Source organism: Anabrus simplex, chromosome 2 (assembly GCF_040414725.1).
Source record: "Anabrus simplex isolate iqAnaSimp1 chromosome 2, ASM4041472v1, whole genome shotgun sequence".
Taxonomy (NCBI): domain Eukaryota; kingdom Metazoa; phylum Arthropoda; class Insecta; order Orthoptera; family Tettigoniidae; genus Anabrus; species Anabrus simplex.
The window spans coordinates 1,048,283,432-1,048,307,264 of NC_090266.1; the positions used below are offsets into that span (position 1 = coordinate 1,048,283,432).

The 23,833-nt window shown below is 39.1% G+C and overlaps 1 protein-coding gene across 1 annotated transcript in view; it reads right to left on the reverse strand.

Annotated features, from left to right (window-relative positions):
• disp (dispatched) overlaps positions 1–23,833 on the reverse strand; it is a 185,510-nt gene that overhangs the window by 46,674 nt on the left and 115,003 nt on the right. The window contains exons 11-12 of the mRNA XM_067140121.2: positions 22,532–22,670; positions 2,687–2,920 (exon numbers count right to left, since the gene is read on the reverse strand). Of these exons, the coding sequence (XP_066996222.2) occupies positions 2,687–2,920; positions 22,532–22,670 (373 nt within the window). The remainder of the gene's footprint in view (positions 1–2,686; positions 2,921–22,531; positions 22,671–23,833) is intronic.

Here is a 23,833-nt window from a genome sequence, read left to right on the forward strand (position 1 = left end):
CTACTGACCATCGTGAATACCTCGGAGCACTTCCACAAGGATTTGTATGGGCAGCCATTCCATCTGTGCACCAACCACTCTGCCCTGACCTGGCTTGTGAGCGTCTGCAACCTGGCGGGCCAGACAGCTCCAAGAGTACAACTTCAGCACCGAACACCGACATGGAAGGAGAAACTACAATGCTGATGCTCTGTGCAGATGACTGTGCCTCGAGAACTGTGTACACTGCCAGAAAGCTGAAGGTTGAGAGGCAGGCAGGCATCGTGGATGTCCGGGCTATGAGAGCTACCGCCACTGAAGGATGACGAGTCAGGACAGGGAGTGGAATGGAAGGACATCGTCGAACGTAGTCCTACTCAGAAGGCACAAGGCATACTGCCCCAGTGGACATCTCTGAAGGTCAACGATGGGGTGCAAGTCTACCAACGGCAAGAAGCAGATTGCGCAGCTGAATATCCCCAGGTGTATAAGGAAAGAAGTGGTGATCAAGTTGTATGCAGCCACCTGGGAGTGAATAAGAATCTAGACTGTGCCAACAGCGATACTACAGGGCATACTTCAGGAACGATGTTGGGATGATGTATCAGATTTATGACACATGTGCTGCAAATTGAGGCCCACATACCAGAAGTAGGGGCCAGATGGTGCAGTACAACATTGGAGCACCTTTTTGAGAGGATAACCATCAATACTGCTGGGCTATTCTCCGAATCTGATGCCAGTAATAGCTACCTACTCCTGGCCATGGAGTACTTCAGCAAGTGGCCAGCGGTCTACGCCATCCGTAATCAAGAGGCATTCACAGTAGGTGATGTCTTAGTGAAGAACTACATCTGTCGCTTCAGTATGCCAAGGGAACAGCACAGCAACCAGGGTAACATCTACGAGTCCATGTTGATGCAGGAGGTTTTATCTACAATGTCTAGGAGTTCAAAAGACCTGTACGACATCTCTCCACCTCGAATTGGACAGCATGGTGGAGTGTCTTGTGAAGACAGTCAAGGAGCACCTCAGGAAGGTGTTTTCAGCACACCAGAGGGACTGGGATAAGAGGGTTCCATTCTTCCTGATGGCCTACTGAGAGTCCGCCTACAAGTCGATGAGAGAGAGAGCTCTAAATGGAGATGGGTGATGACTAACTGATTGACTATACCCAACAACATCTGAGGGTAGCCAGTGACAGGATGAAAGTGCACTATGACATGCTGGCGAACTCTGCGGCTTTTCAGGAAGGCAATCGTGTGTGGCTGTACCATCCTGTGTAGATGAAGGGGAAGTCACTGAAGATACAGCGCCATGGGAGAAACCATACACCGTCATCACTACGATCGTATACAGTATCCAGCGGTCTCCCCAAGGTAAAATGATGGCTGTCCATCTGGATCACCTGGTGCAACATCGTGGAGGAGCTCGGAACGAGCAGCCTTAAGAATGGGGCAATGTCACATTGTCTGCCATTTTAATGTTCGACCATGGGAGGAGTAAGCTAGCCTGGCTCCAGCAACGGATGAAATCACCGAGTTACAGCCCTGCCCTCTCGCCACTGCTGGTAACCAGTCAGAGACGAGTCAGGCATGCATTGGCCAGCTCATTTGCTACAACTACTACCGTCTCTGGCATTACGAGAAAGAATGAGAAAAGTGTAACCACAGTATTCGATTCCCAGAGAGTTTCAGGGATTTCTCCTCGTCTGAAGTATCTCGAGCGGACAGTCTCCCTATCCTCTATTTGCATCTCGCTCTGTGGTCCCCTAATTTGATTCCACACTTCTTATTATTGAGTTATTAAAACCGAGTCTAACCATCATCACCTTGGTTTGCTTTTACTGCTCTTACCGTCCATGGCCAAATCCATTATTATCCTAGGTTACCTATCTTCCTCCATTCTCCTCACATGACCCTACCAATGAAGCCAGCTTATATGAACAGCTTCATACATCAAGTTTATTCATATCTCATTCTTTATCTCCTCATTTCGAGTACCCTCCTGCCAATGTTTCCACCTGTTAGTATTAACAACTATTCTTGCTACTTTCATGTCCATTACTTGTAACTTATGAGTAAGATTTCCCAAGTCCACTCAGCTTTTATGTCAAAGATAAATGATATGACTATAATAAAATAAGAGCCTAGCAATTGGAGATGAAATCATTTTTATTTTCATATCTTAAAATTTAAAATTGGTAAGATTTTATTCTCAGCAAGATTAGTAAGATACATTTACCCTCAAGCATTATATATCACACTTCCGCATGAATAGTGGGTGAGACAACATAAAAATGGAAGTTTTCAGGAAAACAAATTTAAAAGTTTAAAACACCATATCAAATCAGGGATATTTTATCAGGCTATTTCTACATGATAAAATTTAGCATTTATTACATCACATTTTCACAGTTTCAATGAAATAAATCACAACTAAGAAGTGTTAATATTCTTGACTGACAATGTTCAGCATGCTGAAGTGGTATAATGGCATTTGTGATTATTTTGCGAGAAGGAAAGGACTTACACTTATGACAGTTTTCTAGTTTGAAGGGGTGATTATTTTTGCATATGGTGCATGTCATAACTAAAAAAAGACATTTTAAAAGTTGTGTCACTATTCTTGCAGGGGTGCGATATGTGTAGTTTTTAACTTGTACATATGAGCAATTGAGAAGTCTATAAGAAAATCTCTTTCTTACCTACAGCCACTATAGATGCAAGGAGATTCATGAATGGAAAGAAGCGCAGTTCAAAGACGAGAGTGTACATGAAGTAAGAGATTCCCAATGAGAATCCAATGGCAATGAAAGTCATTATAGTCACAAATAAAGATCCTGTATACAACCACATACAGACAAGGACAAATGTTCCACCAACACCAAGCATCCATGTATCTCGCATTAGACACTCGTCAAACAAGGTATTCTTCAGTCCTGTAAGCAAGCAGAAAACTAGATAAGAATATCATGCACAACTTAGCCTAGTTCCAGTCAGATGTCACAACATACATTGATGCAAGTGTAATGGACTAGTATAACTTGGAAACAATCCTCTAACCCACGGGTAAATAATGAACATATCGAGCTCTATTATTATTATTATTATTATTATTATTATTATTATTATTATTGTTATTATTCTTATTATTATTATGTATGTAGTTATGTACGGACTTTATTCAGTATAAACTGTGGTTGTAACAGAACATGTGAGGTTATGTCACGACACGTCTGCTGTATGTATATTAACATGAGTTTATTCAATGTAAGAACATGTAATTAATAGTACATAATTTATTATTACCTGTAAATATGATGTATAAATCCAGTGTAATGTTGTGCAACACAGGGTAACAGTCCAGAACAACACATCCTGTCACTAGACTTGTACAGAAAATTCCATTCATTGTAAATAGGTTATTGGAGACATGTTGTGTCATATTTTTCTAGAAGCCTGGCCAGGCAATATACATAAAGAGGCAGCTTTGGGAGTTGGAGTTGAGTTGTTAGGGAGAGTTGCTAGTGAAAGTCATTAGTCATGTGAACTCATGTTGTGATTTTGTTGTGTTGGTAGTTGGTTGACATGCTACAGGTGCAATCTTCTTCTCCTTCTTTTCTTCTTCTTCATAGAAGTGTTTTGTTCAAAATGGTGGTTCATTAATGTGTGTGTATAATGTGTATATAATTTGTCAATAAAATAGTGTACACAACCGACAGCATCGCGTGTGTGTATCTCTGTAGTTACAACAACATAAAAGCACAAGTTACTGGCAATCAAGGTTGTACCTGGAGAATAACATCATATCTTTATTACCAAATGAAAAACCATAATTTTACTTCATGGAGCTGATGACCTATATATTAATGACCCTTGCAATTTTGTTACTTTTGAAACACATGTACAGGTGAAGTAAAAAGTATAGAAAAAGTATAAAAGTTCTACCAAAACTTCTAGCAACCACTGTCGCAGACAAATTTTATGAAAAGATATAGTGTCATCTGTATGCCATAAAGCCAATTCCAACAAAATTTGGTACTTTAATATATAATACTTTATTACCTCAATACTCTATTGAATCTTGATACTGAGCAAGTGGCTACGCGGTTTGGGTCACGTAGCCATCAGCTTGCATTCGGGAGATAGTGGATTTGATCCCCACTGTCGGCAGTTCTCAAGATGGTTTTCCAAGGTTTTCTCTGGTTTCCCAATTTCACACCAGGCTAATGTCTGGCTCCATGGCTAAATGGTTAGCATGCTGACCTTTGGTCACAGGGGTCCCTGGTTTGATTCCCGACAGGGTCGGGAATTTTAACCATCATCGGTTCATTTTGCTGGCACGGGAGCTGGGTATGTGTGTTGTCTTCATCATCATTTCATCCTCATCACGACACGCAGGACGTTTACGGGCGTCAAATCGAAAGACCTGCACCTCGCGAGCCGAACATGTCCTCGGACACTCCCGGCACTAAAAGCCATAAGACCATACGCTAATAATAAACCAGGCAAATGCTGCGGCTGTCCTTTAATTAAGGCCAGGGCCACTTCCTTCCCACTCTTGGCCCTTTCCTATCCCATCGTCGCTGTAAGACCTATCTGTATCAGTGTGACGAAAAGCAAATTGAATAAAAAAAGACAAGAGAAAGAAAAACCCTTGATATTTCAGAGGTTAGATTTTATTCTGACTTCTTAATATTCAGAGACAAAGGGACTCTTACTTTTAAATATATACCATATGAAGGTGTTCTGAAAAGTTTTGCCTTCTGTGGAATGAATTTCAATATGTGCGACAGCCGCACAGTGGATGACCCCAAACAACCACAGATGCACAACGTAATGAATGCTGATTTGTACCAATCGACATTTCAAGCAGAAAGACAATACTGCAGCAATTGGGATTACACTTGAGTGAGTCCGTAACATCATTCATGCTTTGCTTGGCTATAACAAAGTGTGTGTGTGAAAAGTGCCACAAACGCAGACTCTTGAAATGAAACAGCAGCAGAAAATTCTTTGCCAGGAACTTCTGACTCAATTCACATTAGAAAGTGAGGACTTCCTTCAATGGAGTGTCAATGACACCATTACGACCCTGAAAATAAGTGACAGTTAATGGAGAACAGACATAAGGGCTTACCTAACCCCAAAAATCACCACTTCAATGAGAAAATGTTATTGCCCATCTTCTGCAATTGGGGCGGCATAGTCTACACAGAATTTATGGAGAATGTCAACTTCAATTGTGTAGGAGGAGACTTTGTGGAAGCTCCACATCCAATTATTGCGAGTTAAACCTGGAAAAGAAGACCACAAAACTGCTCAACCACACACGAGTTGACAAACACAAGTTTCATAACAGCGTCTCAAATTTCACAAGATTCTTCTCCATCTGCCATATAGTCTAGAACTTGCACCTTGTGACTTCTTCCTTTTTCTGAAGCTGAAAGAACATCTGAGGAGTCACTGTTACACTTACGATGAGGAGGTAAAAGCTGCAGTGCATCACTGGAGCTGGCAGGAGATCCTGATTTCTTCAATGGTGAAATACAAAATCCTGCTCAACGCATGTGTGTGTGCGGAAAGCAATGACGACAATGTTTATAAATAAACGACTGTCAGGTAGATGATCTCCTAAGCTTTAAACAGACATAGCACATATACATACGTTCAGTCCTCAGCAGCTCCACCTTCAGCTGTCATATATGGCCTAGCATCACTGAAGAGACGTACAAAGAAAATGAGGAGTGAGGTAGTGTCCCATTGTTTTCCTCACTGAGCCAGAAGTTGCTATTACATATCAGTCTGCCAAGCCCACTGAAATGCATGCACCAACTGACCCTATGAGCAATATTTTCACACCATTCATAGCAGGGACTGGCTGCATAAGGAATGGCTACACTAGCATCGCTCATACCTCAGTCACTTTCATATTGTCAAATCCAAGGATAAGACTGCGACAGATCAATGAAAGTAACAAAATTGCTCTAGCCCATTCCAGAAGATACAGTGCACTGTAAACCCTAGGTCTTTCCAGCAAAGGCGAGCACAGGTCAATATCTCCTACCTGTGCGGTCACTTCAACAATATACCGAGTGAGTTGGCCGTGTGGTCAGGGGCACGCGGCTGTGAGCTTGCATCCGGGAGATAGTGGGTTCGAATCCCACTGTCGGCAACCCTGAAGATGATTTTCCATCGTTTTCCATTTTCACACCAGGCAAATGCTGGGGCTATACCTTAATTAAGGCCACGGCCGCTCCCTTCCAACTCCTAGACCTTTCCTATCCTATTGTCGCCATAAGACCTATCTGTGTTGGTGCGACGTAAAGCAACTAGCACTTCAACAATATGCTCGGGTAAGTATCTTACATGTCCAACTCGTTGGCTGAATGGTCAGCGTACTGGTCTTCGATTCAGAGGGTCCTGGGTTCGATTCCCGGCCGGGTCAGGGATTTTAACCTTCATTGGTTAATTCCAATGGCCCGGGGGCTGGGTGTTTGTGCTGTCCCCAACATTCCTGCAACTCACACACCACACATAACACTATCCTCCACCACAATAACACGCAGTTACCTACACATGGCAGATGCCGCCCACCCTCATCGGAGGGTCTGCCTTACAAGGGCTGCACTCAGCTAGAAATAGCCACACGAAATTATTATTATAGTATCTCACATGTTGGAGTTACCGCACTGGTGGCAAAACTCTTCAGAATGCCCTCACACATAAATGAACTATACATGTACAGATTCATATGTTGCATGTTATTAATATTTAAAGAATTAAATTCACTCACAGTTCTTTTAAGAAAGTGTCCTAGTCTGGAACTTACACCTTGTGACTTCTTCCTTTTTCTAACGCTGAAAAACATCTGAAGAGTCACTGTTACACCTATAATGAGCAGGTGAAAGCAGCAGTGCATCACAGGTGCTGGCAGGAGATCCCTGTTTCAAATGTATCAGTGAGTTAATTGATATCATAATACATCTTCTTTTCTTTTTCAATTTACTTTACGTTGCACCAACATAGATACGTCTTATGGCAACGATGTGATAGGAAATGGCTAGGAGTGGGAAGGAAGTGGCAATGGCCTTAATTAAGGTACTGCTCCAGCATTTTTCTGGTGTGAAAATGGGAAACCACGGAAAACCATCTTCAGGGCTGCTGACTATTAAGCACAACAGCATTAATGATTCCTATACCCTTCAGCTAGAATAATATGGGAGTCAATACTTTAACATGTTCTAAGCCTATAGTGGCTCCACTGTGACCCAGAGGTAAAGCAAGCGAAAAAGAAAGGACATAAGAGATGACCATGTATTTTTCTTGCCATATGAATACGTCAAATAAAGCGCTAGAATAAGAAGTTATTATATTAATAAAAACCACCTTTCCAATACACAATAGTCCTTTACATTTAAGATAGAACCATTAATAGATATCCTAAATATAAAGGACTATTGTGTATTGAAAAAGTGGTTTTTATTAATATAATAACTTCTTATTCTGAAATCCAATACGATTTTATAATGAGATTCATAACTTGTAAAATAAAAAGTTGTAACCAATGTCCTTTTTGGCTTAAATGTATGATTAAAATGGAATAAGTTCTAAAATGATTGTGATCTACAATTAATAAAAGAAGCAGTAACACTGGAGACACTGACATGATAAGTGGGGGTATAGTTTAATCTAGTGAACTGTGAAAGTGAATTCATCAATTTCAGCTTGTGCATTATACAACTTCACATGAGTGTAAATTATGTCTCAAGGTAACGAGAAGGTGGACAACAATAATTCTGGAGTAAGTAACAAGGAAGAGAAGAAAGAAGTTAGCAAGGTGAGCATGAAAATACCTCTGTTTTGGTTAGAATGTCCACATATTTGGCTCCACCAAGTTGAGGCACAGTTTAACCTTAGCAGATTTAAAACAGAATGTGCAATGTTTGATTATTTACCTTCTCAGCTAAAACATAAATATGTGACTGACATTTTCAACATACTGGATTCGGAAGAAAACAAATATACACTCGCAAAACAAAGACTTCTGGGTTTATATCATGATAGTGATGATAGGCAACTTAAAGATTGCTAGTGGGGCTCGAATTGGGTGATATGTGATCAAGTCAGCTCTTATGCAAAATGCAGTCATTGACTTTAACTGATATTTCAACCGAAGTACTTCGAACTTTATGGCTTGATAAATAGCCTGAGTCAATAGGAAATACTTCACTCAATTCAGACAAAAGCCTCAACAATTGGGCCATCATGGCAGATAAAATCACGGACATGACAATCCCCCACAATGTTTATAGTGTTAGGAAATCTGAGGCTACTAACGATACGCAGAAAAACAGCTCGGAATCACTACTTAAGGAGTTAGCTGCCAGAGTACAATCGCTTGAATTACAGCTGGTGTCTGTTAACCAAAGAGCTCAAAGTTACAACCATAAAGGTAGCCAGTTTCATCGCAATCACAGCTTCAGTCGTAGCTGCCAAAGGTACAATCTAGACGGTAAATTTTGCTACTGCTACTTTCATTACAGTTTTGGAAAATGATATCGTCCCGAAGAATGTGTGCAACATTGTGCCTAGGAGGATTCGGAAAACTCCAGGGTGCAGCAAAACTAGCAGCATAATATGCAGCAAAAAATCAAATAAGTTGTTGCAAATTCTGCACATTTGTTGCCGACAAAAAACTCGGGATTCCGCTTCCTTGTCGACAGTGGGGCTGACGTAACAATAATACCAGTCTTAAAGCACAATAGTTCAAAGGATTTAAATGATTTCAAGCTTTATGCTGCCAATGGACCGGAGATTCCTACTTCTGGTATCAGTATGGTGACCATCAATTTAGGTCTCCATAGAGAATTGACATGGCCTTTTATAATAGCTAAAGTAAGCAAAGATATTTTGGGTGCTGACTTTCTACATCATTTCAACTTGCTGGAGGACCTTAAACATCAACGTTTAACAGATGACAGCACAAAACTGACTGTAAACGGAAATGTGGCTAGTATTACTGAAAGTAATGTTGTCAGTACTTTGTCGAACAACCTAAAAGTTTTGGATATTTTAAGCATGTACACAAATATTATCAGACCCAGTCTTTTCCCAACTAACATCAAGCATGATGTAAAGCATCACATCATTACTAAAAGATAACCTGTAGTATTTTGCCCATGCCAGCTTGATTCCAAAAACAAGCAATAGCCAAGGATGAATTCAAATCCATGCTCAATAGTGGTATAATTCGACCATCATATTCTCAGTGATTTGATTTGATTTGTTTATTTATCGTCAACAGAGTTATTGATTCTCCAATTACAGATGATATAATACATTCAAATAATAACAATATTAAACAGAACTTACTACTACCACTAATTATAAATAAGCAATATATAATATATACATATTTACAAAATGCATTAGGAAGGAAAAAAGACATGTTTTGAAATGACCGAAGGAAGGAAGTATAACTTTCAGTTACTAAATGGGCAGAACAAGATACAAGGAACACACTGTCTATGAAGCGTCCATAAGATGTCTGGGAATTTCACTAGCTGACGAGTGAAATACATCCACTATCCCGTTAATTTCGTTCAGGGATCTTAGGGCCTGCATAAACCAAGAGCTCCTGTATGATTCCGTTCTGCACCTGGGTAAGTGAAAGGTGACAGCCTGTCGGCTATTGCGGGAAGGAACATGAATTGGTAGCAACTGGAGTAAATTGGGACAGTCAAGGAAATTACCGATACATTTGTGTATGAGATGTGCGTTGACATACCTGCGCCTAGTCCTAAGCGACTCAATACACATATTTGTACAAAACAAATCATAATCTCTCGATGACAGCTTGATATGTAGGATGCTAAAAGGTTAGTTTTTTCCACCTATTCAATACATATAAATTTTATAAATTAAATCAATAATAAATTCCTAATTTATAAAATTTATATGTATTGAATAGGTGGGAAAAACTAACCTTTTAGCATCCTACATTCAGTATCTTCAATACGGATAGCAATGATTTTTATCACTTGCAACAGCTTGATACCCAAACACTTTTTACTAATCCATTTTGAGAATCTGATCTGTACTCGCTCTAAGGCATTAACTAAGTATTGCTGTGAGGGGATCCACACTTCAGAGCAGTACTCTAGACTAGATCGTATAAGCGAAAAATACAGGGTTTTCAATGGGACGACAGATTTAAAACTCTTGCAATTTCTTTTGAGGAAGCCTAACGTTTTAAATGCCTTGTTAACGATATTTAACACATGCTCATTGAATGACAGACCATTTTGATTACTGAAAATAATACCAAGATCGTTAATTTTATTAACAGGCTTCACTTCTTGATCCCCTACATTATAATTGAATACATTAACTTGCATTTTTCTCGTGAAGGATATTGCACTGCACTTTGAAATATTTAGGGTTAAATGCCAATTTTTGCACCAAGCACTAATACTATTTATATCAGACTGTAACAATTCGAAATCACTCATCTTTTCAATTACCCTGTAGATTTTAAGGTCATCAGCATAGAGCAGGTAGTTGCTCGAATGGATCTGTGATGGCAGATCATTAATAAATAGAAGGAAACATAAAGGTCCCAGTAGTGAACCTTGTGGGACGCCAGACATAGGCTGATAAGGGCGAGAAATGATACCCTCGTATTTTACTGAATACCTTCTTTCGTTAAGAAAGCATTTAAACCATTCAAGCAAGCTTCAATGAATGCCATACGCTGACAACTTAGTCAGAAGAGCATTATGCTGCACTGAGTCGAAAGCCTAGGAAGAGTCCGTGTACACGGCATCAACCTGCTTGCAATTGTCCAGAGCGCTAGATATGAAGTGGGAGTACACAGCAAGATTGGTGGCAGTTGAGCGTTTCTGGACAAACCCATGCTGGTTAATATTAATTAAACCACTGACTACCGGGCGAGTTGGCCGTGCGCGTAGAGGCGCGCGGCTGTGAGCTTGCATCCGGGAGATAGTAGGTTCGAACCCCACTATCGGCAGCCCTGAAGATGGTTTTCCGTGGTTTCCCATTTTCACACCAGGCAAATGCTGGGGCTGTACCTTAATTAAGGCCACGGCCGCTTCCTTCCAACTCCTAGGCCTTTCCTATCCCATCCTCGCCATAAGACCTATCTGTGTCGGTGCGACGTAAAGCCCCTAGCAAAAAAAAAAAAAAAAAAAAAAACACTGACTGCACTGTACACGGCTTTGTATACGACTCTTTCCGCTACTTTGGATATGAGTGAAAGAAGAACTACTGGTCTGTAATTGACAAATAAAGATCTGTCACCTTTCTTAAACACTGGAATAACATAGCCTTTCTTCCATTCCGACGGGAAATTGCCTGTACGAAGAGACCAGTTGATTATCGTGGCTAGTGGGGTTGCCAGCTCCTCAGCACACTCACGTAACACAATTCCTGGAATTTGATCTGGACCACAAGACTTCTTCGTATCCATCGACTTCAAGATGTTGCAGACTTCCGATGCCGAAGTTACTACGGATGATAAATTAATTTCCCCTAATTGTTCGGTGTGAGAATTACAGGGAACACTCGGTGGATGGAATGTTTTGAAAGTGTCAGCAAAATTATCCAGAATTTCTTTCAATGAGCTAATTTCCTTGTCTTCATTAATCATCATAGATGGTAGCCACCTAGATTTTGATTTGCAATTAATAAATTTCCAAAATCTTTGTGGGTGTCTGATAATATCTTCCTCAACAGACCCGACATAATCCCTGTACTTTCTCTGCTGCATTTGTTTGTATTCCTTTCTTAGCGCCGCGAATTCGATGTAATCTGAAGGAAGTGAAGACTTTGCAGCTCGTTTCCTTGCTCTTTTCTTTGCCCGCATTTTGTCTGTAAGTTCGGAATCATACCAAGAGGGAAGACGCCTGATCATTATGCGGGAAGGTACGGCGTCCTGAAGAGCGCTGTGCAGTCAGTCATAAAACAAGTCAACTGCGGCATCAAGAGATGGGCAGGATTCAAGCAAGTTCCATGGACAACGGGATAAGATATTTCGTACATGGGGAAAGTCTGCTTTTGTCCAAACGAATAATGATTTTGTATTCTGTGGTAAACGAGGAACACGGGAAAATATGAAGTCTGAGCTCAAGCGCAGAATGATCTGATTGTACTAACTGTTCTGTTGCTTCACACAGGGTATTATTAGTGACTTTTTCAGACATGACAGCAAGGTCCAGGAAGTTATTTCCTCGTGTTGGAAAACCGCAAACTTGGCGAAGGTTAAATTCATTGGTGATCTCTAAAAGAAAGCAGGCTTCCTTGTTGACATGGACGAGAATAGGATTAATAGATCCCGAATCGTCTGACGCCCAGGCTAACTGGCTTATATTGAAATCTCCGCATACAATAATAGTGTCATTTTGTTTTGCTACGCGACTGATTCGAGCCAGGGTTTCTCGGAAGTCTGCGAGCCGTACTTTCACCTCGTCCGGGGGCAGGTAACAGCAGACTATGTATAGCGCTCGGCCAGGGTATGGGGTGGCTTTCACAACAACACATTCCCAGTGAGCTAGTCCTTTACTCTTAGCACCGAAGAAGGATGGCACGTTGCCCCTGTGGTGACTTTTGCAGACTCAATGATCAAACAGTACCTGATCGATACCCCATTTTGAGGATTGAGGATTTTCAGCATATCCTACTAAAAAGAAAATATTTTTGAAAGCCTATTTTCAAATTTCGGTCACTGAAGAAGACAAACCAAAAACCACAGTGATACCACTATTCAGCCTTTCTGAGTTCAATGTTATGCCATTTATGTTTTATAAATGAAGTATTCGAAGGACTGGATTTTGTTTTTCCATATATAGATGATTGCCCAATTCCTTCAAGTTCTGAGGAAGAGCGTAGACAACATCGCAGAATGGTTTTTGAATAGTTGAATAAGTACTGTGTGTGTATTACAGTGACCAAGTCTGTTAGCAGAGTAGAAAAACTAGAATTCCTAGGTTACCTTATAACATCAAAGGGGGCCCAGCCAATACCAGACAAAATTGACATTTATTGTAAACTTCAAAATCCCAGAAACTATTCAAGGTCTCAGCTCATTTTTGGGAATGATAAGCTTCTATAGTAGATACCTCCTGAGACCCAAGCTGTTCTACATGAGTATCTAAAGGGAGCAAGTATCTAAAAGGACAAGCAAAATATTCAATACACTCCTGAAGTGGTGAAACAATTTGAGAAATGTAAATGGCACCTAGCTGGAGCCACAACACTTACTTACCTGAATCCAAATTACACACTAGCTCTTGTGACTGACGCTAATAACTGCGCTATTGGAAGCATCATTCAACAGCTTGAAGAAGATGGATGGAAGCCCCTAGCCTTTTACTCAAAAGAAGTTGAATGACGCACAACAGTCATACAGTACTTATGACAGGGAACTTCTAAGTATCTATCTATCTATCTATCTATCTATTTATCTATCAATAAAAAATTACACACATTTGCTTGAAGGTCTTCATTTTGTGATTTATATTGACCATCCACCATTGTTGTATGCAGTCAAGCAAAAGAACGAAAAGGCATTGCCTCGACAGCAATGGCAGCTACAATATATATCAGAATTTTTAAAAGATATCTGATACCTTCGTGGGAAATTAAATACTGTGGCTGATACACTTTCAAGGATTGATTCAATTAGCATTCTTGACCTAGATCAGTAGCTAATGCACAAGTCAATGATGCTGAATTCTGAACATTAAAGAATGGCACTACATCTCTGAAAATCATGCCCTATGAACTTCCAAGTGGATAAAGCTTGTGGTGTGATGTTGCGATGAACTGCATCAGATCTTTCCTCCCTCAACAATTTTGAAAACTGTTTTTCACTCAGATCCACAACTTACAACATCCAGGAGTCAAATCTTTTGTGAAGTAAACATCATGTTGTTTCATTTGGCCCGATCTTACTCAAAATATTTGTCAATGGGCTAGAGCTTGCTTGGCTTGCCAAAAAGCAAGGTCTCAAGGCATACATCATCACCTATTGGAAACTTCCAACACCTGATGATCACTTTTCTGCTGTCCATATTGATTTGGTTCGATCATTGCTTTCTTCAGATGGAAACACATATCTTTTAAGTGGAATAGACAGATTCACAAACTGGATGGAAGCAGTTCCATTAACAAACATTGCTGTGGAATCAGTAGCCAAAGCTTGTTATGGAAACTGGATATCTCGCTTCAGAGTAGCGTCTTCCGTCACTACTGACCAAGGAAGACAATTTGAAGAGTCTCTTCTTAACCCTAGAACTGATAAACTCACCCTTTCCGTAATGAAAGCATTGTAATGTGCGACAAAATGCACTCATCGTTGCGAATACTGTAGATAGAAATAGTTTGAAATCACACAGTTCCCAAAAGCTGACATTACAAGCTCCAAACCTATTGCAATTTTGGTATAGTTAGCTATTCTGAGGGCTGAATGTAAAACAAATTATGCATTGTTTTCATTTCGTAATTCTGATTTGGTGCGCTTTATGGGTGAGGTCTAGACAAAGTTGCTGATTATTTGTATTAGATATATCATCTTATGGTATGTTCTAGTAAATGATGAATCCTTGTGGATCTAATGACATTTGCGAGTGGTTGGAAGATGAAGAAGAAGTGTTTTCAGACAGTAAGAAAGAAATTTCGGTACAGGATTTGCCATGTGATGGTGGCAAGGTCCGTGATCAAAATGATTCTGATGATGAAACTGACGTTAAAACGAGGAAAATACTGAAGATCCGGAAACCGAGCCTGAACGTGGGAACTGGGTAAGAGTATATCCGCCCGACCCGAACTTGATGTGACAAAATAATTTCATGTATGGAACCCTGGAATTAGAGACTGCCCTCCGACGAACAGCGGATGTGTGGAACATTTCCTTTGGTCGGGTCCACAGGTTAAACATGCCTCAAAATTTGTGTATATTGTCCCCGTCAATTTTGTGCTTTCCGAGTATTTAATTATGTGCCTGTTTATAGCCAGCGTCATTTATATGATGTGGGCTATTTTTTAAGTTCATTCTGGTGACAGTCTGTTATCTCATTATCTCATTCAGCCAGGTGGCCAGCGAGTTGGAATTTCTAAAGTACTGATTTTTCCTTTCACCCTCATCGATCGAACATGTGGAGATCACGTGATGTGCTAGCCTGTCTCAAGGTTAAACCCAGTCCCTACGGTGCTCGCTCGACATGAAACTTTCCAGAATACTGTGAATCAATTACGAGGAAAAATTACGCGTACAAACGCCAATAGCAATTATTCCAACGACCACACCTCCAAACGTGAGGCTATTTAAACTCAGTGTTTTACCTAGCTCACCCCTTATACCTCAAAAACATCTCCGAGCCAAGTTAAGACGTGTGCATCTGCATAAATTAATCTGGCCTAGCCCGAACACTTTCTAAAATTTTTGTGTCAGTTTCAGCTCAGAACTAACTTCAGAAGAGAGAAGAGGACTACAACCAGCATAATTACCACACTGGTTCCAGGATGTTAACTACAAATTCAAGAGCACCGATTCATCTGACATGGGACTTGAAATCTACATCAACCATGTGTCACTAAGCATGTAAGCACCACTAACATCAGAGGGAGAACGTGACGGATATCGTGGGAGCATAGCAGACCGCTCCGGGAATTGAGTTCCATTACAAAGTACATTTCTGTAATATTTTCTGTCGATGTTTTTAGAAACTTTAACAATCTTCTTCTCTAAAATAATATTTCTGTTAGTTTTTAGTAATTTAGTGCTATTTTCACATTTCATCTTGCAATGGTACAGGTAGTTTTGAGTATGAGTATGTGTGTATTGGGCTCTATTAGATTAGATGTAGAGTAGTTTGTCTTCTGAGAATATTTCTACCTCAGTGCAATTAAAAATCATGCTTAATAATCAATGTCCTCTTGGATTTTAGTAATTTAGTGCTATTTTCACATTTCATCTTGCAATGGTACAGGTAGTTTTGAGTATGAGTATGTGTGTATTGGGCTCTATTAAATTAGATGTAGAGTAGTTTGTCTTCTGAGAATATTTCTACCTCAGTGCAATTAAAAATCATGCTTAATAATCAATGTCCTCTTGGATAAATAAGAATTTAAAATGATTATTTTAAATTTTTATGAAACATTGTGGGACAAGTTTTAGATTGTTTTTCATCCATTGCACTGTCACGTAATAATGCAGATTGTCTCATCTTACTTGAATATTAATTCAGATGTTGATGGTAGATTTAAAAATCACTGCTAATAATAATAATTTAAGGATGCTAGTGGCTTTACGTCGCACCTACACAGGTAGGTCTTATGGCGACGATGGTATAGGAAAAGCGTAGGAGATGGAAGGAAGCAGCCATGGCCTTAATTAACCCCTTAACTGGGTTTGACGCCTTTAGGCGTTCTAGTATTCTAAATGTGTTCTTACGTAGGGTTAGCTTACTATATGCATCTGACAATTCTTAATCACTTCTGCCATCTACTATCGTAATTTAAAACAAATTCCATTCATATTAGATGTGATTATTGCGGTCCTATTAATTTCTATCCGGTCTCACGCCAGTTGGGTAGTTCGCGCCTAGGCGGCAGTCCAACAGCTGTCTCGTGTTGCCTCGTACGGTCCGTGCCAAATTCTTCGTAAATAATTTATTTGTGTATATGTACATTGAAATAACTAAATTTCCGAGTTGTTGTCATCGTTGTTGTTACTACGATACAGTTGTTCTGCGAACTCCATTGTCCATGTTCTGATAACGTTTTGTAAACTGGTCTGTATATGATGGTAAACTGTTCCGTGTGACGTGATAATGGCTTGGTTAGGAAAGACGTTGAATTATCTGAGAATTCGCCAACCGGATGTAGGAATCACTCAAGGAAACGTTGTGTTGTGTGCCTGTCAAACCAGAGGCAATGGGAAACTGTCTACTACTGTGAGGAATGTGACGTGGCACTTTGTGCTTGCCCTTGCTTCCGTATTTACCACACTGTGCGCATTTTTTGAATGACCTATGAACCAGAAAGTATGTAGAACCTATTGATGCACATCTGAAAACTTGAAAAATGTCATCATAATAATGAAAGGAACACTTTTTAAATTCACTTTTGTATGAACACACTGTGTATATATGTGTATATTTACGGGTTTACAAAAAAAAACGGTAATAACATAATGCTATTGAATTTCTACTATATCACTCATAATTTAAATAAATCAAGTAAAATATATTTTTCTGTTGAGCATTTACATCTACGCCGGCCCGTGGTGTAGGGGTAGCATGCCTGCCTCTTACCCGGAGGCCCCGAATTCGATTCCCGGTCAGGCCAGGGATTTCTACCTGGACCTGAGGGCTGGTTCGAGGTCCACTCAGCCTACGTGATTAGAATTGAGGAGCTGTCTGACGGTGAGATAGCAGCCCCGGTCTCGAAAGCCAAGAATAAAGGCTGAGAGGATTTGTCGTGCTGACCACACGACACCTCATAATCTGCAGGCCTTCGGGCTGAGCAGCGGTCGCTTGGTAGGCCAAGGTCCTTCAAGGGCTGTAGTGTCATGGGGTTAGTTTTTGTTTTTTGTATTTACATCTGCCGCACGCTACTGTACCCATTCCAAAAGTGCGCGTTGCGCTGAATAATTACCTACTGGCTGGTTGAAACTATTCCCCAGTTAAGGGGTTAAGGTACAGCTCCAGCATTTGCCTGGTGTGAAAATGGGAAACCACGGAATACCATCAACAGAACTGCCGTCACTGGGATTCGAACCAACTATCTCCCGGATGCAAGCTCACAACTGCGCGCCCCTAACCGCACGGCCAACTCGCTCGGTAATAACTTTTTTTGGTTGCTATTTGCTTCACGTCGCACCGACATAGATAGGTTTTATGGCAATGATGGGACGGGAAAAGGCTACGAGTTGGAAGGAAGCGGCCGTGGCCTTAATTAAGGTACAGCTCCAGCATTTGCCTGGTGTGAAAATGGGAAACCACGGAAAACCATTTTCAGAGCTGCCGACAGTGGGGTTTGAACCTACTATCTCCCGAATACTGGATACTGGCCGCATTTAAGCGACTGCAGCTATCGAGCTCGGTGGTAATAATTTAAGATTGGGTTAAATGAAATTATAATGGTCATGAGTGATAAATAATGTTAGAATTATTTATGTTGAATATGTAAAGTGTGCTCAACTATGGTATAATTTTACCTGGAAAATGGTAAAGCCTGCGGGCAATATTGTTAAAGCATGTGTCACGGGTTACAATGCATTTCGATAAATGTGGAGCACGTGTTGAAATGTATTTCAATATTTAAGGAATAATAATAATTAATCGACACTCAATGACCAAGTGCCAGAGAATATAATCAGTGTTAACCCAGGCGTTGTGCATGATTATTGTTTATACCTAGTCTTCTGAAAAATATTGTGTTTTTTTAGGATATCGCCGTTGTAATTTCAAGATAATGTTCAATTATGCGATCATCTGAGTTCTATCACGAATCACGTCAGTTGTTGAGCATATTGAATTTAAATGAAGATCATCAGTCTGTGCAATTCAACCTTCTTCCCAATGATAATAATCATAAATAAAAATCAAGCCTAGGATCTGAGTGTAAATTTGCACATAAAGTTTGAGTATCCTGTGTGTGTGTGCTTGGTGTGAGTGGAATGTAGTTAGTGATATTTTGCAGTGCTATTTCTTGAAATGTGGTTTTTAGTCTGATCACGTGTTCAGCACGGTGGATCAGATTATTCCAGCGATGTCTGCGTTTTGTTCGTATTATTTGAGATTCCGATTTAATATTTTATGTAAAGTTTAGTGACAGATTTAATTCTATGACAACACGATTTTGTGAAAAGTGAATAAGATCGATAAATTCTCTAAACATTAAGCATAAGCAAAGGATGCAAAAATAAAAGAAAGAAAGAATTGTTATGCTAAATGTCAATTGGCGATAATTAAGTTCATGTAACAACATGATTAACTTCAATTAAATAATTTTATGATTTTTCAAGAGTCTCAATAATTCAAACAATAGAGTTAATAATTGCAACTTGTGTTATTTGAGAAATTATCGTTAACTGAGAGAGCGTAGAGTATATTTTTGTAAATATTGTACAGATTAAGTTAAAAGGGATACCATGGTTATCCACCACTCAGTTTAAGTGGATGTTTAATGTTTTTGTTCGTGTTTAAACTGATATCATTGACATCAAATTTTAAGAGATCACTGAGATTTCAGGATGTTTTGGGATGGAGTTTATCCACTTAATTTTTATTTTGCATAGCCAAAGGAAGGCTAATTTTTCTTTTTTATTCTTTACAGAATAGCCCAGTATGTCAATGCTATTCCAGACGTGAAAATTGATTTATGTGCATTTATTTAACCTTTGTAACTTTGTGAGCTTCAAAAGTAACTTCAGCAAGAGATATTTTGTTTTTTAAATTCAATATTATTGTGCATATCTTATAATAAATGTCAAGCCTATTTTTAAATTGTTCTTTTTCTTGTACTGTCATCAGCCCTTATCCTTTAAATGCCTCCAGAATTAGGACAGCTTGCAAACGAACGGTCCACCTTGGGATCTCTCGTGTGCTGGCTGAGCTAACCCGGGAAATAGGGGCAATATATATATATATATAGTCAGGGTTAAATTTTGCATATTTTGTATGTTTTGAAATTTCAATACTGTTCATTCCCTGTGGTTGATCAAACTGATAAATTTTTCACTGTGTTCATCAAGTCAAAAAATTGTAATATTTCAATGGACAGATTAAAACCAGCATATTTGTTAGTAGAAGAGGCCCAGGTTAACCCACATTACCTTGAAAATATTCCGCCTCAACAAGGAAACCACTCACCATCAACACCACTTCTCAGAAAAGGAAAGAGAGGAATTTGATCAAAAAGTGCAGTGAAAACACGAGTTGGTTGAACAGTCCATTTTCCTAAACACTTTCTTAAGAATGTTGTTCTTGTATAATTCGTAAATATTGTTTTCTGCTTTATTATTATTATTATTATTTTCGTTCTCAATTAAGTTTAAATTTAGACTGCGACTTTGTCACTGGAGGGAGAGTGATGTAGAGGCTCCACTGTGACTCAAGAGGTAAAGCGAGGGGAAAAAAAGAAAGGACTGAAAAAAAATATGATCAAAAAAGGGAAAGAGATGACAATGTATTTTTCTTGCCGCATGAACACGACAAAGAAAGGGTTGTAACCGATGTGCTTTTTTATGTTAAATGTATGATTAAAATGGAGTTTTCTACAGTTAACACGCGAGAGGTCGCACGAAGGCAAATTGCTCACACTTAATATTCTAAGGAGCTGCTATTTTCCGTTTGCAGTGAATGCTCTGATAAAAATATAATTATGTACCCTGCTTAACTGCCTTTCAACTAGTACTAACATAATTACCTAGTAAAAATATTTTCTCAATATACAAAAATTATGAATTTTGTTGCAAAATCTGGTAAAATTACGTGAGTTTTTAAAGAGCGCGAGAGGTCGCGCGTGAGCAAATTGCCTCATTTACTTAAAGAGACTTTCTTGGAAATGCAGTCATGTAAGAATGCATTACGCGAAGGGTCGCATGAAGGCAATTTGCCGCGGCGGACGCGAGAGTGAAAGAAAACATAAACTACTCCGGAACGCAGCAGGCAATACACTGATGATAATCAACATTAGGCGAGAGAGAGGGAGGGGAGGGATGAAACGAGCGCCCTAAGCCCTACAGCGGCTAGCAATGAAATTATTAACAAATATTTAAAAAGTGCGGCAAATTGCCGTGCGTGCGACCTCTCGCGTGTTAATAAAAGGCAGTAACAAGCCCTTAAAACTTGACCCAACCTTTAAGGCAGATATGACTTCTTGTTTAAACTTTTCAGCTTCTGAGTCTTTCTCCAAAAAGCTGTGTTTTAAAATGTTCCATCTACCAAACCACACCCATGAGTATCACAAATATGATGTTTTCTTCCCTCATTCAATGAGTTGTAAACTGTGATTCATTTGCAGTCACATGAATCTGCTCTACATCTTTCAGTATTAAGGAGAATATAGTTTGTGCAAGCAGTAACCTGACAATTACTGACTGACAAAGTAGAGGCAACAAGTTTCTTGGAAATGAAAAATGGCATCAAGTGAGAAAAAGCTTACTGAAATTTCACTTCCTGTCTTAACTATTTATAGCCAAAGATGGGACAATGGTATAACAGCCGTACAGAGTATTATAAAACTAGAAATGCCATACTCTATATTTTAATGACCAAATGTTTAAAACATCCAGGGACGATATTACTGCTTTGAGATAGTGAATGTTTTAGTTAATAGTACAGAGCACAATCCATTTTTTTTTTTTTTTTTTTTGTTAGGTGCTTTTACGTTGCACTGACACAGATAGGTCTTATGGCGACGATGCGACAGGAAAGGCCTAGGAATAGGAAGGAAGTGGCCGTGGCCTTAATTAAGGTACAGCCCCAGCATTTGCCTGGTGTGAAAATGGGAAACCACGGAAAACCATCTTCAGGGCTGCCGACGGTGGGGTTCGAACCCACTATCTCCCGGATGCGAGCTCACAGCTGCGCGCTCCTAACCGCACAGCCAACTCGCTCGGTGCACAACCCATAAATAAGTGGAATATGGCTGCAGAAAATCAAGATAGGTCAAGAAAACATTTATGTGCTTTCAAAAGTCTCATTTTTAAGTCTTTAATGGTTGATGAGAAGTCTTCCTTCGTGATGAGTTTCAGCCGACCAGTCACTGCTTTTTGAAATAATGTAAGGGAATAAGCTTATATTTAGTTTTGCAGGACTGTTGATATCATGATCACGGCCACAAAGAACCCAAACCACAGAGATGTGACTTTTCACATCAGAATTCTATTATTACATTCATTTTTCAATCACAACCACTCTGATCAGAAGCTAGCAATAATATCACACAGCTACTGCACTCAATATTTTTTGAATGTCTTATTATGTCAAAATGCAATCCCTTATTCTTGACTTTCAGCCTGAAAAACATAAAAGTAATCAGGAAGAGACAGACCAGGTGAAAATGGTGGATGATCCAATGTTGTGATATTATTTTGAGCCAAAAACTGTCGCACAAAAGTTGAGAAATGGGACAATGCATGATACTGATATTATGACTCTGAAAACAATAATCACCACCACTACATATTTATCAGCATGACAGACAACACAGCTGTCTTAATGATATTTTGAACACACAGCATATCTTTTATATGTAAGTTTAGCCAGAGCTGATATTGAGTAATACAGCATCTAGAGGTTAAATTTGTAGGTACAAGGTAAATGTATCTAATAATTATACCCTAAATATCATTACAATGAAATTACCTGATACAATTTGTATAGAGTCCCAAATCAAGGTAAATATTAGAGAGGCTATGTAACAGGGACCAGGAAATGAAAACATTAAAGAATACTTTGTTAAAAAAAGCAGTCACAATGTTTATTTCTCACTCACATATAATTAAATGAAATACATACCAAATTCTAATGCAGCAACCTCAACATTTCCATAACGTAATGATGGTACATCTAGAGTCTGGAAGTAATGTAATGTCGCAGAACTGCATGCAATGGGTAAGATGAGCATAGCATTGGACAAGGAATTACTTGAACTAACCTGAAAACAAAAAAAGACAGTGAGTAGTTAATGTCAATCCTATTTTATCATATTTTCATACTTTTCTATGAACTACATATTCAGAAACAAAAATGATTAAACTTCTAGCTAATGAGCTCCCAAGAAAATAACAGAAATACTGCAAGAGAGAAAAGAATTTTGGATTTTTAAAAATGATGCAAAAGTACTCAAAAGCCAATTATTATAAAAAATATATACATATATGTCATAACAACACCTTGAGTGGCTGCTCACTGGCAGGTCTACTGTATTATCTATCTCATGTTCTAACTCACCCACCAATATAACATTCAACGATACTTTTGAGAACCAATGATTTGATAAAAATAAATAAATTAGAAATCTAGAGCAAAATTTACTGAACAATCAATCAAAAAATGTGTATGTTTTGTAATAATGGTGAAAAGCTATTTTTCATCAATAAAAGTATTTGATTTTTTCCAATATTAAAAAATACAAGTAACTTTTTGAAATATTACTAATGTATCATATCAAGACTTCTTCTTCTTTTATGATCACATAGGATCAGTTTAGTCAATCCATCATTCAGGTCTCTTTGAAAGGATTGTTAGGGCTTTGCGGTCCACCCAGTACTTCTTCAGACGCTCTGATCTTCGTGGCCTTTCCTTGGTTGAAAATATGTGTGTTGTTGGTTTGTTTTGCGTAAGGACAAAGCAGAGGTTTGTATCCTTGAGTTTTGTATTCAATTTTATCTTACTTGTGGTTCCTTCTGTTGTAAGGCCTATTTCCTTCAGATCCTCTCTTACTTCTCTGATCCATTTACATCCTATTGTGGTATTTTTTGAGATGAGATTGTGTCGTACTAGTTGTTTCAGAAGTCTCGAACCCTGCATCCTCATAATATGTCAAAGAATCCCAGTCTCCTCTTACGCATAGTATCTGTAATCTTTGTACACGACTTTGTTAGGTATTATCCGCCACTATCCATCTTTCTGGTATGTTTTGTTGATGCAGGTCTCTCCAATCCTCCTTTCACTTTTCTGAAGTCTGTCAGTCTTTGATTGTTTATTCAGGTGAAAAAGTGTTTCTGCTGCATATGTAGTTTCCGGTTTTATAACTGTGTTGTTGTGTAGTGTAGTTGTAGTGCATTTATTGATATACATTTCTTTCTTTAGATATCC